The sequence below is a fragment of the Littorina saxatilis genome, linkage group LG6, assembly GCF_037325665.1.
Source record: "Littorina saxatilis isolate snail1 linkage group LG6, US_GU_Lsax_2.0, whole genome shotgun sequence".
In the NCBI taxonomy this organism is placed as follows: domain Eukaryota; kingdom Metazoa; phylum Mollusca; class Gastropoda; order Littorinimorpha; family Littorinidae; genus Littorina; species Littorina saxatilis.
The window spans coordinates 41,836,430-41,851,360 of NC_090250.1; the positions used below are offsets into that span (position 1 = coordinate 41,836,430).

General features: G+C 46.4%; 1 protein-coding gene across 1 annotated transcript in view; it reads left to right on the forward strand.

Annotated features, from left to right (window-relative positions):
* Window positions 1–14,931, forward strand: part of LOC138969251 (uncharacterized) — a 44,085-nt gene that overhangs the window by 19,284 nt on the left and 9,870 nt on the right. The window contains exons 12-16 of the mRNA XM_070341996.1: window positions 3,689–3,759; window positions 4,239–4,783; window positions 5,065–5,219; window positions 5,961–6,082; window positions 13,668–13,825. Of these exons, the coding sequence (XP_070198097.1) occupies window positions 3,689–3,759; window positions 4,239–4,783; window positions 5,065–5,219; window positions 5,961–6,082; window positions 13,668–13,825 (1,051 nt within the window). The remainder of the gene's footprint in view (window positions 1–3,688; window positions 3,760–4,238; window positions 4,784–5,064; window positions 5,220–5,960; window positions 6,083–13,667; window positions 13,826–14,931) is intronic.

Here is a 14,931-nt window from a genome sequence, read left to right on the forward strand (position 1 = left end):
AAGAGAGCGTTAGATACTTTCCGTTAGCAGTTTCTGATACAGTGGAACCCCTCTTTTTGTGTGGTGTTTTCTAGGCCACTAAGAGAGCTTTAGATACTTTCCGTCAGCAGTTTCTGATACAGTGGAACCCCTCTTTTGAGACCTTTAAAATTCTGAGAAAATCTGGTCTTAAAAAGGAGGGAGTCTTAAAATGGGGGTAAATTTACTGTGGTTATGAACAAAATGTCTGAGAAAACAGGGTCTTAAAAAGGAGGGAGTCTTAAAATGGGGGTAAATTTACTGTGGTTATGAACAAAATGTCTGAGAAAACAGGGTCTTAAAAGGGAGGGAGTACTACGTTGCAAGCCCCTGGAGCAATTTTTATATTTAGTCAAGTTTTGACTAAATATTTTAACATTGAGGGGGAATCGAAACGAGGGTCGTGGTGTATGTGCGTGTGTGCGTGTGTGTGTGTGTGTGTGTGTAGAGCGATTCAGACTAAACTACTGGACCGATCTTTATGAAATTTGACATGAGAGTTCCTGGGTATGAAATCCCCGAACGTTTTTTTCATTTTTTGAGTCACTTGAGAAAAAGTGACTCTATGTAATCGGTCAGTGTTAGTCTGTCCGGCCGGCCGTCCGGCCGGCCGTCCGGCCGGCCGTCCGGCCGGCCGTCCGGCCGGCCGTCCGTAGACACCACCTTAACGTTGGACTTTTCTCGGAAACTATCAAAGCGATCGGGCTCATATTTTGTTTAGTCGTGACCTCCAATGACCTCTACACTTTAACGATGGTTTCGTTGACCTTTGACCTTTTTCAAGGTCACAGGTCAGCGTCAAAGGAAAAATTAGACATTTTATATCTTTGACAAAGTTCATCGGATGTGATTGAAACTTTGTAGGATTATTCTTTACATCAAAGTATTTACATCTGTAGCCTTTTACGAACGTTATCAGAAAAACAAGGGAGATAACTAGCCTTTTCTGTTCGGCAACACACAACTTAACGTTGGGCTTTTCTCGGAAACTATAAAAGTGACCGGGCTCAAATTTTATGTGAACGTGACTCATTGTGTTGTGAATAGCAATTTCTTCCTGTCCATCTGATGCCTCATATAATATTCAGAACTGCGAAAGTGACTCGATCGAGCGTTTGCTCTTCTTGTTTGATAAATGTCTTTGATGACGTCATATCAGGCTTTTCGTGAAAGTTGAGGCGGCACTGTCACGCCCTCATTTTTCAACCAAATTGGTTCAAATTTTGGTCAAGTAATCTTCGACGAAGCCCGGACTTCGGTATTGCATTTCAGCGTGGTGGCTTAAAAATTAATTAATGACTTTGGTCATTAAAAATCTGAAAATTGTAAAAAAAAATAAAAATTTATAAAACGATCCAAATTTACGTTTATCTTATTCTCCATCATTTGCTGATTCCAAAAACATATAAATATGTTATATTCGGATTAAAAACAAGCTCTGAAAATTAAATATATAAAAATTATTATCAAAATTAAATTGTCGAAATCAATTTAAAAACACTTTCATCTTATTCCTTGTCGGTTCCTGATTCCAAAAACATATAGATATGATATGTTTGGATTAAAAACACGCTCAGAAAGTTAAAACAAAGAGAGGTACAGAAAAGCGTGCTATCCTTCTTAGCGCAACTACTACCCCGCTCTTCTTGTCAATTTCACTGCCTTTGCCATGAGCGGTGGACTGACGATGCTACGAGTATACGGTCTTGCTGAAAAATGGCATTGCGTTCAGTTTTATTCTGTGAGTTCGACAGCTACTTGACTAAATATTGTATTTTCGCCTTACGCGACTTGTTTGATTAGTGCTTTTGTGAACAAGAAACAATTAACAAGTGGCTCTATACCATCCCCCATCCCCCTTTCCCCGTCGCGATATAACCTTGAACGGTTGAAAAGACGTTAAACACCAAATAAAGAAAGAAAGAAAGAAAAGGGAGGGAGGGAGTCTTAAAATGGGGATAAATTTACTGTGGTTATGAACAAAATGTCTGAGAAAACAGGGTCTTAAAAGGGAGGGAGTCTTAAATTGGGGGGTCTTAAAAGGGGGGTTCCACTGTACAACTAAGCAGTACAGTAGCAGAGTGCAAATTATTTCATTGTCTTCCGAGGAGACCCCCTGGCTTAGACTTCTCCGCTTTCAAGATATTGCTGTCTCAGATTTTCTGTTCATAGCATCTACATTTACCTCCATTTTAGGACTACACTCCAACCTGGCCTGGCAACCACCTCTGGATAATATTTATATACGAGGTATTGCCCTTTGGGAATACCCTCAAGGAAATTTGGCCTGCTATTCCTGGGGATAGCGTATAGCGACAGAATCACGCTACCCAATTTGTTTTACCTGCATGTGTGTATTTATGTTTTCCAAGCCCTGAGACTTTTGCTGTGAGCTTGGGATCTTTATCCTGTGCATGTGTGCATTCAGGGGTGTTTGAATAGCTGGAAGACGGGAGCAGTGGCGTGGTGGTAAGACGTCGGCCTCCTAATCGGGAGGTCGTGAGTTCGAATCCCGGTCGCTGCCGCCTGGTGGGTTAAGAGTGGAGATTTTTCCGATCTCCCAGGTCAACTTATGTGCAGACCTGCTAGTGACTTAACCCCCTTCGTGTGTACACGCAAGCACAAGACCAAGTGCGCACGGAAAAGATCCTGTAATCCATGTCGGAGTTCGGTGGATTATGGAAACACGAAAATACCCAGCATGCCTACTCAACGAAAGTGGAGTGAGCTGACTATGCTCTCAGAGCATAGTGTGGGGAACCCAAATGGGCAAACGAGCTCACACGTAACCAGAAAAATTCTGGAACGCTGAAGAAGAAGAAGAAGAATAGCTGGAAGAGTCTGCACAAAGTTGACTCTCAGAAACAATGTCCTCGCTGAGACCCGTATTAGAACCTACATCCCTATCCCCAAATAATGACCACCTGTCCACAATGACCATAAGGGATCCTCAGTGAGATTTGTTGTATGGAATGTACCACTTCTTATTTACAAGCTGTCTGCACAATCTCTTTTGCTTGGTCCCTTGTTATAGAAATGTTGAACTGTGCTTTTTTTAAAGACCCTGATTTTTGGAGGTCTTAAAAGGGGGGTTTCACTGTTGTAAGCTGGTTATGCAGACATTGTTGGGGCGGGGACGTAGCTCAGTTGGTAGCGCGCTGGCTTTGTAGCCAGTTGGTCGCTATCAGCGTGGGTTCGATCCCCACGTTCGGCGAGAGATTTATTTCTCGGAGTCAACTTTGTGCAGACTCTCTTCGGTATCCAAACACCCCCGTGTGCAAAAAGATCCCACGTTCACAGCGAAAGTCTCAGGGCTTGGAAAATACGAAGACACGCATGCATCATCTCTCGTCTCCGATTATCATGATCGTATTTCGATACTTTGATGAGACAAACCCAATGCTGGTGTTTCGAAGAAGACAGCCACAGCGGGCTTGTTTGAATCACAGTATCACACCATATCTTCAACGTATTACCAATACCTGTCCCAATATAGACCAGTTGGTCTAAGAGGACATTAAACCCTAATAGTCAGTCAGATATTGTTTAAAGCCAGTTTTGCAAAAAGAGCAGTTGTGTTTCTAATTCTATTGATAGTTTATGAAAGAGAGTTCTGTGGAATGTCTTTGCTGAGTTATATCTCCGTTTTCCCCTTTTTTCTCCCTGACAGCCAGACTTACGCAGACACTTTGCACACTATGGCGTACGATCCGTGGAAATCTTGCCGACAGCTATGGGGCGGTAAGTGAACTAAATAGATAGTCAGAAACATGCATTTACACCGAAGAGGAGAGAGATACTTTCACGTGCACGAAATGTGTCTGTGCATGGTTAAAATGTGTAAAGTGTTCCAAGTGTTCATGAAGGGATGAGTTCTGTTATCACGTCAATGACACTGCAAAAAGTGTCAAACATTTGTTTATCTATAAAATTGATTTTTTGTTTGTTTAGCCAGATTGGCTTTGAACAGGGTGGGCAGCATGGCTGACCAAGAGAGAAGAAGCAATGAGTAGATAAGTTTATTCGTTTATTCCAGCAATTTGATAAACATACTGACAGGCAACGTTCCAGGGGAATATAAAGATCTGAAGCAAAGAAGCTTAACAATCATCCCATGCCACAGAAAATTTGTCATGCAGTTTTCATACCTCTCACATGCAATAGTTTGTAAAAAAAAAATAGACAAATGTTCAACGTTTCAATTTCTTTCCTTGTTTCAGGAAGAAAGCCTTTGTCCAGGTGGACAGTCTTGAGAATGTGGAGAGAGCTGTGTATGACATGAACAACAGACCGTACCTAGGCGGCCTAAGGCTGAAACTGACCATTGACTTTGACACGCCTGCTTCGGAAGAAGCAGGGATTGAAAGGACACAGACACAGGCAGAGATGCAGCTGCAGACACAAGCGCAAGCACAGTCACAGGCACGAGCACATCTACAAACACAGTCAAAAGCACCAGCACAACTACAAACGCATGCACAAAGACCAGTGCAGGCACCAGGACGGCTGCAGCTACAAACACAATCAAAAGCACCAGCACACCTACAAACACATGCACAAAGACCAGTACAGGCGTCAGCACGGATGCAACGACAAACACTGGGACAGGCACCAGCACAGCTGCAAACACATGCAAAAAGACCGGTACAGGCATCAGCACAGGTACCAGGACAGAGGCATCTGCCAACACAGGATCAGACACAGACAGAGATGCAGTTGCAGACGCATGTACAAGTGCAGGCACAGGCACATACTACTGGGGATGGTATGTTTCAATATATATGTGATTCTTTTCTCTTTTTTTAATTTTTTTTTAAGGGGGGGGAGGATCATGTTATTTTTATTTGGTTGCAAATTGGCAGTAGGATTTTGGAAGCTTCTTGCATGAGAAGACTGTTTTTAGTGTGTGCCTGGTACAGACCAGCCCGATTCAACCTCAGATTTCTGCTGAACCTGGACTGAAAATGCAACCAAGTGAAGATCTTAAAAGGTGAGTTCTGCTGGGCTACTACACTTTGTGAAACCAAATGGTGATTTGTGCCACAGGTTCACTGACGGTGTCTGACACACTGAAGATGCGCTGCACCTGTCTTCAGATTCTTCAGGTACCTGAGATACACCTGCACATTGGCCAGCAAGTCAAGGTCCTAGTCACCACCGTCATCTCCGACAGTTTCTTCTGGGGCCAGATTGTAGACGAGGTCAGAGAGGAAGTGTGTGTGTGTGTACCCGTGTGTTTGCTTGCATGTGTGTGTTTGTGTGAGTGCATGTGTGTGTGTATGTGTGTTACGAACATAGATCAGCAGGTCAAGGTTATTGTCACCACAATAGACAACGTTCGGAAATAACACTGTCGGGTTTGTATGGGTTGTGAAAGAGTGAATACCCTTGCTTTTAGTGAGGCAAACTTTCCCACGTGACGTTATAGGCCGTCACTAGCGAGGGGGTGTGCTGAAACACGTGACGTTATAGGCCGTCACTAGCGAGGGGTGTGCCTGAAACACGTGACATTATAGGCCGTCACTAGCGAGGGGTGTGCCTGAAACACGTGACGTTATGGGCCGTCACTAGCGAGGGGTGTGCCTGAAACACGTGACGTTATAGGCCGTCACTAGCGAGGGGTGTGCTGAAACACCAGGACAAGGAGCACGTGCAGAAAGCTTGCCTTACGAAAAGCAAGAGTTTTTACTCTTTCACTACCCATACAAAGCCGAGTTATTTCCGGAGTTGTCTATTATGTATGGCAGGTATGGCAAGGCCAGAAAGTTACTGGCGGTGAGAGAGAGAGGGTGTGTGTTTTTGTCTCGCACTCTGTCTTTCTGTTTGTCTGTGTCTGCTACAGTGTTTGTGCATGCGCTCAAATTTTGCATTCAAAATTTAATACCCTTGAAAAATTACCTATTTCCTTTGGTGTTTTACACAAGATTTTATTTTCATCTCAGGACTCGATGGAAGAGCTTCAGAAGATCTCTTGGGACTTAAATGAATCCGAGGAGCATGTGGAGACAGCCGCAGGGCCTGGTCGCTGTATGGCCTGCTTCCAGGGGGACGGGCAGTGGTACAGGTACACTTGAACCCCACTTGTGACGGACGCAGTGGCGTGGTGGTAAGACGTCGGCCTCCTAATCGGGAGGTCGTGAGTTCGAATCCCGGTCACTGCCGCCTGGTGGGTTAAGAGTGGAGATTTTTCCGATCTCCCAGGTCAACTTATGTGCACACCTGCTAGTGACTTAACCCCCTTCGTGTGCACACGCAAGCACAAGACCAAGTGCGCACGGAAAAGATCCTGTAATCCATGTCAGAGTTCGGTGGGTTATGGAAACAAGAAAATACCCAGCATGCCTACTCAACGAAAGCGGAGTGAAGCTGACTATGCTCTCAGAGTATAGTGTGGGGAACCCAAATGGGCAAACGAGCTCACACGTAACCAGACAATTCTGGAACGCTGAAGGAGGAGAAGAAATTGACTGTAGGTCACTCTCACTGGTCTGTGCTTTCTCTCCAAGAGCTCAATGTTGGTCCCCTCAACGAAAGCGGAGTGAAGCTGACTATGCTCTCTGAGTATAGTGTAGGGAACCCAAATGGGCAAACGACCTCACACGTAACCAGAACATTCTGGAACGCTGAAGAAGAAGAAGAACCCCGCTTGAAAAAAAACCTCAAAATATCTGAGAGAATTAGGTCTTGATATGGAATGAGTCTTTGTAAATTTACAGACTTAATGAACTCGAAATATGAAAAACCAAGGTTTTATAAGGGAGAGAGTCTTAAACTGGAGGGAGGGGGGTGGGGGTCTTAAACTGGAGGGAGGGGGGTGGGGGTCTTAAACTGGAGGGAGGGGGGTGGGGGTCTTAAAAGGGGGGTTCTATTGTATGTCGAGAAAGAACTGTTATAAGAAAAAAAATCTATAAGTTGGATTAAATTACATATCTTGCCCAACTCACATATAGCAATTAACCCTAGTTCAGTGCTGGTTACGCTGTACGCGTCCCCTTGGTAACCAAGGGAGACCACTCTAAAAAAGAGAGTGACCTATCCCATAATGCCAGACTAACCACTAGCCTGACTTCCGTATGCGCGTGCATACACCGCCATCTTATCATTCCAAAACTCAGCGTCAGACTGGCTGGTCGCATTTACGTACGCTCTGGCTGTTGTTCAGCCGATGTTGCTTGGTCTGTGGGACCGGGTTTCTTCTCCTTGGTATTCTTTCGTCGTCTTACCTTGCTACTGTATTGAGGTGAGATCGTTCTTTGTCTTGTACTTGTATTTAGGCGTTGTTTGGCCATTTTTGGACTTGTGAAATTTTCCGAAAATTATTTCTGAAATTTTTTGACCAAGTCTGACTTGCTATGGCTGATAACGTTAGGAAGGGGCAGAGTTCTAAGCAGGTGCTGCTGAGTCCTCTCCTCCGAAAATACGCCTAGATAATCTAAACAAACCGTCGCGGCGGTGTTTGAACTTGACTCAGGCTAATGTATTGATGTTTTGCTAGACATGCCTTATGCCGCCATTTTGTCGGCGGCCATTTTGCCGGAGTAGCCTCTGGTTATGGCCTCTCATGTTGCTAAGCCGGCTAAAGCGGTTTCTGCTCCTGCTGTTTTCTGGGCTGGCGGCCGCGGACGTGGCTTCGCTTTTGCTTGCACTTTGTTCACAGGTATCTTCACTGGCAGAAGAATTTTCGTCTACGCGAGCTGAACTCCGTGCACTCCCTCCCGGTGTGACAGGATCATCATCTTTGGCCAAGTTTGTGGCGGGCCCTTCCGCTACGGTGACTAGAGCGGATGTTCACGCTGTTCAGGATGGGGACGAGTTTATCCCACTTTCGTTGGGTGTGCCGTCTCCTGGTGGTTCGCTGTCACAAGGTATGTCTGCTACACGAGTATCCGGGTTCTCCGGGGAAAGTGTAGCGCGTCTACAGTCAAAAGTAGCCACGGGCATCGCGCTCACGGGTGAAAGTTCTGATACTCCTCCTGGCCATCGACCGCTAAGCGGCCGGTCAGGGGGGGGTAAGGACACTGTAGAGCGTACGGAAGGTTGTTGCTTTCTGCCGCGTCATTTGACGTTTGGTCAGTCTGTGCGACTTCCGCTTCCGCCCTGGGGGCAGGAAGAAGACAGTAAGGATGGCTCTCTGTTTGACTTTGGAACAGTCAAGCAGGGGGTCACTGTCACAAGGTGTGTCTGCTACATGAGTACCCGGGTTCTCCGGGGAAAGTGTAGCGCGTCTACAGTCAAAAGTAGCCACGGGCATCGCGCTCACGGGTGAAAGTTCTGATACTCCTCCTGGCCATCGACCGCTTAGCGGCCGGTCAGGGGGGGGTAAGGACACTGTAGAGCGTACGGAAGGTTGTTGCTTTCTGCCGCGTCGTTGGACGTTGGTCAGTCTGTGCGGCTTCCGCTTCCGCCCTGGGGGCAGGAAGAAGACAGTAAATTTGGCTCTCTGTTTGACTATGACAGTCAAGCAGGGGGTCAACTTCCGGATTGCGCTGAGGTGCATGAAGGCTGTCTGGACGATGGTGCTTCCGCGTTGACGGATGGCGTCGGGTTCCTGTTGCCGTCTAAGTTCAAGCGCAGTGGTGCTTGCAACTGAAACGGCAGCAATCCACGGCCGGTTCCGCGTCCGCTTGTGCGGCTGTGGCTTCGGCCGTTAACACTGTGGTGTTTGGTAGGCGGCTCTCGTCAGCCTTCGGCTTTAGGTTCCGTTACTGCGGTTCCTCTGCCGTTACACAGGCTGCGTTCACTTCCTCTTCCAGTCTTTCGGCTGGGAGGAGGCAAGTGGATGGAGAATCCGTTCACGAAGTTCCGGCTTCAGGGGTTTTTCCCTGCCTTTCCCTCTTCTTGGCATGTGTTGCCCTGTCGGGATTGGTTGCCGGTTCTCATCCTTTTGAAGTTCGTTGGGATACTGCTGAACAGGATGATGAGGGTATAGAAGACGAGTCTTCTGTGGCAGAGGGTGATACCTCTTTTTTGCCTTTCGGCTAAGCTGCCGTCTTTTTGGCTCTGTCAGCAGGGGTTGCTACACGCTACTTGCCCGATAGGGTTAGCGGTAGCATTGTCATATGCCGTTTTTTTCTCCATCTTTTTTGGCGTGTTTGCTCCTCCTCTGGAACAATCTGCGTACTCTAACGATGTTTTGGCCCCACCTCTGCCTTGGCTGGCATCTTTTGGGGAGGCTGATTTGAGCCTTCGAAGGGAAGTCTTTGAACGTCTAGTTCTTAGGTCCTTCATCGGCGGTGGGTGGAATTGCGGAAGGTTTCTCATATGAGTCTACTTCCTCTCTTCTTCCTTCGGAGCAGCGCTGGGCTGAGCTCCTGTTGTGGTGTGGCTTTAGCTTGCGTCATCCGCTCAAGTAGCGCATCACTCGCTGAGCGTGTTTCGTAGGCTCGGTTAGCGCCAAGCCTAAGAACTTAAGGTTTTCTTTTGTTCTGCCTACGGAACTACCCCCGGGTATCCTGGGGTTGACGGGCGCCCTTTTTGGGATGTGGATAGCAAGGGGAAACTGTCTGTTTGTTAGAGCAATTTTCCCCGGGCTGTAGAAGATGGTGGCCGCACTTCTTTCGATTGTCGTCTTTGATCAAGACTTCTATTCGTTCTTTCCCTTGTGCGGTTACGTACTCACGGGATTCCTTTGTGTTCTGTCGGGGCACATTTATAAAGGATTTAGCTTTGCTGTTCGCCTGGTGGAAGGCCTCGGCCGACAGTGTTGTTCTGTTGGGAGGCGTTAATCTCTCCCTTGCGTGAGGATTCTCTTTCGTTTCCTCTTCTTTGCAAGTGGACTCTTCCCTTTCAAATGGAAGCTCATAGCAAAGAAAAGCCCTCGGTCTGTCTTTTCAAGGAAAAGCGCTAAGCTGGCTGTTCTCAGCTTCTGCTGTTAGCTTCTTCCCGGCTTGTCGTGTTGCCAAATACCCTCCTTTTTATCCCCTTGGGGCTTCTTAGCGGTCGGGTTCAGTGGGCAAACAATAGCACGTTTTCATTCATACTATTGACAGTTATGTCTGCTGGAGTCTGAGTGCTTGAATTCACCCTTCTTTTTGCCTTCGTGTTTTACACAGCGGCCGGAGGGGGATTAGGACTATCACTTTATTGGGGTCCTTCCTTGGGTCTTTTAAGAAGATCGTGCGGATGTTTACTTCCACTTTTGGAGACACAAATGTCAGGGGAGAACATGTGTTGTTTCAGTCAGACAACACCTCAGTGTCCTGGTTTCTCAATAAGCAAAAGGGGAGCATCTCGCTCCTTATTGTGGCCACATCGAGCATGCGAGATTTTGTTGTGGTGTTACCACCACGAGTTCTTATTAGCAGTGAAGTACCTTCCGGGGAGGCTTTATGACTTGGCAGACTCTCTGAGTTAGTTGGCCGAGTAGGTCCACACGGTTTGGACTCTATCTCTCTATGCGCTTCTACTTCTTCTGGTGGTGGAGGTGCCGCTGATAGAAGTTTTTTGCCTCTCGGTACTATCACCTTCTGCTAAATGTTCGTCTCCCCTTTTCCGGATAATACTCTTGATTTTACGGTGTGCGGCTTGTGGGTCGCACACTATGGGCCCATTCTCATTGGTTGCCAGCCCCACCTTTAGGGCTGTCGAGAGGGCGCCGTTGTTTACACTTGAGCCACACGGGTGTCTACTGTTCGGGAGTCATGGAGACGCTCAGGGGCTTCTGCCTCAACTCCGGATTTGGTCTAGAGATCCCATAGGGGTCAGCGTCTTAGTTTCCATATCACATTGACTGGCTTGGAACATAGGACGTAATATTAACGGAAAGAACTCCACTTCTCTCCGTTCATTGCAGGTGACGAACCTCCTATTTTGGCTTTCCGAATTTTCTCCCATGTCTCTGTTTTGAGACGTTACGCGATATCAGTTGCACTGAACCGGCTAGGCTGGGAAAAAATTGTTTCGCGTGGGCTCTTTGTAGCCAGCGTGACTAGGGGAGCCTCCCTTTTGGTTGGCCGAAAGCAGATCTCCAGTCTCGACTTGAGATTGGCTCCTAGTTTTGGAGCTTTTGAGATCGGTTTGTTGAATCCCTGGCAATTTTAGCCTTTTGAACTTTTCAAGTTGAATATTTTTCTTACTCGCTCTGATTCGTTTAGATCATCAGATCAAGGGTGTTTATTTATTTCCATCAACTCTCGTGGAGGCATTGACTTGGGGAAGTCAGCTTTAGCTAGATGGTCTGCCACGTTGATTAGGCATGCCTACAGTGGTGGCAAGAAAAAGGGGGGGGGGCAATCAGTCCTCTTTCTTCAGGCAGCACGGACTCAAGAAGTCAGAGTGTGGGCCTCTTCTTTACCTGTTCTCAGGTCTGAGAGACTTACATAAGTCTTTAACGCAGTTCATTGAACGTGCGAGAACTTAGTCATGAGTTTCTAAGGGCGGGATATTTTAGGTACCCGCTATTATAGTACATGTCTACTAGACATCAGGAAATGCCTTTTAAGATGTTTACCTACGGGACGTATCTGGTGCCCGGCAGTTCAGGTCTTTCGGTCTGCCAGCCATTGTAGCTGTAGGCTAGATACTTGCAAGATGTTGGCTTGGTTCAGGAGGCCAGAATCTTTTAGGATATCACTTAACACAGCAAGATGTAAGGATATTGTGAAATTAATTTGAACCAAGAGATTCTCCAGTTTGATCAGACAGGTTTTTTACCTGCTGGTAAACATAGTTTGGGGTTGTTAGGGCAGTTTTGCCTCTCTCTGTAGCTGGGACGTATGAGGCAAGGGCATGGGCCTCCTCTTTGACAGTCCTCCGGTCGGGTCCTTTAGGCTGAAGACTGGAGCAGGCTTACTGGCGGTCTGAGGTGGTTTTTTAGAAACTTCTTCCTCAGAGGTGTCTTGAGACAGGATGGCAGTTCCGCGCTATCGGTTATGGTAGCCGCGAGACAGGTCCTAATATCATTATTCCGCTAGATTCCCACTCTGCTTTGCCCTCTTTGGTGGCTGCAGGGCAGTTTCTTGTGGATTGGTTTGGTGAGTACCCTCCTCCTATGATAGCAATCTGCTATATGTGAGTTGGGTAAGATATGTAATTTAATTAAAAATTTTATTAGTAAATTTTCATTTGATTAATATACTTACCCAACTCACATCGTTTATTCCCTCCCGCCTCCCCGCTGTGGTGGTATGGGGGTCTAAAAAAGGAGTGAGTTGGGCTTCGTTTTGGAATGATAAGATGGCGGTGTATGCGCGCGCATACGGAAGTCAGGCTAGTGGTTAGTCTGGCATTATGGGATAGGTCACTCTCTTTTTTAGAGTGGTCTCCCTTGGTTACCAAGGGGACGCGTACAGCGTAACCAGCACTGAACTAGGGTTAATTGCTATATGTGAGTTGGGTAAGTATATTAATCAAATGAAAATTTACTAATAAAATTTTTAATTACTATTTTGCCAGTCAGTACGGTTATTTAAAACTTGCAGTAAATATGACATGTAGAATTGTAGGGCATATAATAATGTAAACATTATAAGATGTTTGATGGGTTGTTGACAGACCAGCTTTTTTGTCGTCCGAGGGGGAGCATATCGTCTTTTGTTTCATATTTATTGACCAAGGCCGAAGGCCGCGGTCAATAAATATGAAACAAAAGTCGATATGCCCTCCGAGGACCGACAAAAAAAGCTTGTCTGACAACAACCCATCAAACATCGTTTTTGTCATCATTTTGGTAGCGCGAAAATAATTGCATCATCAACAGAGGGAGCCATGAGTTGAAACGCGAGTTTGATTTTGAAAATACCGTTTTTGGGGCCCCACCACGCTGGTGCAATCACTGAAGGCAGGCGCGAGAGTGAAGGCGCTACAAGTACAAGTGAAAGCGAGTCAAGGAGATCTGTGTATTAATTTGATGACATGTTGAGACAAGTATGTCAGGTTTGACGAAAAAAAGTTCTGTAGGTTCCGACTACATGTAACTGAATGGTGTGTGAATCCAGCAGTACGCGTCTTCGACTTTGGGCCGACAGCGGCGTTTCAATTCATTGCAAACAATGACCTACATTTTGCATTTGCTTGCTATGGGATTGCCCCGCTGTTTCGAAGAGTTGCTTGTTTGCGGCACTGTCTCGGTTTGTGACATCTCTTAGCAGATATGTGGATTAAACGTGCGACGAATCGAGAGCAAGGAATAGCAGAAAGCAAAGATGAGTGAGTCGCTTTTCTCTTGTTTTCCCTCTTACCTGTGAGCCGATGAACCCCCGAGCGTTTCTATTGGGTTTGGTTTTGAATATCCATGTAACCTGCTTTCTGTAACTATGGTAACTGGGCATTTATTCCCCGGGGAACATGACATTTATTTCCCAGATGCTTGTGAATGAAAACTCGTGAAAATGATGACAAAGAATTTTGTTTCCAAGCATGTAACAACTCAACAAACTGTAAATGAATGTCAATTTTGTGTGTGTATGTGTGCATGTATGAGTGCATGTGTGTGTGTGTGTGGGGGGGGGCGTGTGTGTGTATGCGAATCGAGACATGAGTACGTGTGTGCCTGCTTGTCTCAGAGTGTGTGTGTGTGTGTTTTCCTTCTCTTTTTTTAAAAAATTTTTTTTAGCATAGACAGCTAACATTTCTTGTTTTCATATTAGAGTATTTTGGAAACATTTTTGTGTGTGAAAGGTAAAAAGAAAGTGTGGTGAATGTGTGTGCAGAGCCTGGGCAATCCAAGGGAGGAAGGACGAGGACAAGGTGCAAGTGTTTTACCTGGACTACGGCAACACCGCACTCATCCCCTGGTACCACACCGCCAAGAACACCAAGCCGTCTGTCTGGAGTCTGCAGCCCATGGCTGTCCCCTTCACCCTGACAGGTTAGTGTTATATATTTATGTGTTATATAAGGCCTTATCCCCTGGTACCACACTGCTAAGAACACCCAGCCGTCTGTCTGGAGTCTGCAGCCCATGGCTGTCCCCTTCACCCTGACAGGTTAGTGTTATATATTTATGTGTTATATAAGGCCTTATTCCCTGGTACCACACTGCCAAGAACACCAAGCCGTCTGTCTGAAGTCTGCAGCCCATGGCTGTCCCCTTCACTATCACTGGTAAGTATTGTGTGCTAAAAAAACAACAGATTCGTTCTATTTTCCTTTCTTTAGACACACCGAGCTTCTGAATGCACTGGAGCCTAGGTTTCTGGGTGTTGAACTCAGTGTTGGTCCTTTCATTTTACTTTGAAGCACTTTTCTATTGTAGCTAGGCAGTGAATGTAGGTCACTCTCGCTCGTCAGTTTTTAGTAGCCCAGAGCTTAGTGTTGGTCAACTCGTTTTGAGATGAAGAACTGTGCAAGTGTAGTTAGTCATTGATTGGACGGGCGCAGTGGCGTGGAGGTAAGACGCCGGCCTCCTAATCGGGAGGTCATGAGTTCGAATCCCGGTCAGACGGGCGCAGTGGCGTAGTGGTAAGACGTCGGCCTCCTAATCGGGAGGTCGTGAGTTCGAATCCCGGTCGCTGCCGCCTGGTGGGTTAAGAGTGGAGATTTTTCCGATCTCCCAGGTCAACTTATGTGCAGACCTGCCAGTGACTTAACCCCCTTCGTGTGCACACGCAAGCACAAGACCAAGTGCGCACGGAAAAGATCCTGTAATCCATGTCAGAGTTCGGTGGGTTATTGAAACAAGAAAATACCCAGCATGCCTACTCAACGAAAGCGGAGTGAAGCTGACTATGCTCTCAGAGTATAGTGTGGGGAACCCAAATGGGCAAACGAGCTCACACGTAACCAGACAATTCTGGAACGCTGAAGAAGAAGAAGTCATTGACTGTAGGTCACTCTCACTGGTCTGTGCTTTCTCTCCAAGAGCTCAATGTTGGTCCCCTCATTCTGAGATGAAGTACTTTGCAATGTAACAAGGCAACCGAAGTTGGCTACCATATTTATACTGATAAAGCAATGCATGTATGTTTAATTTCT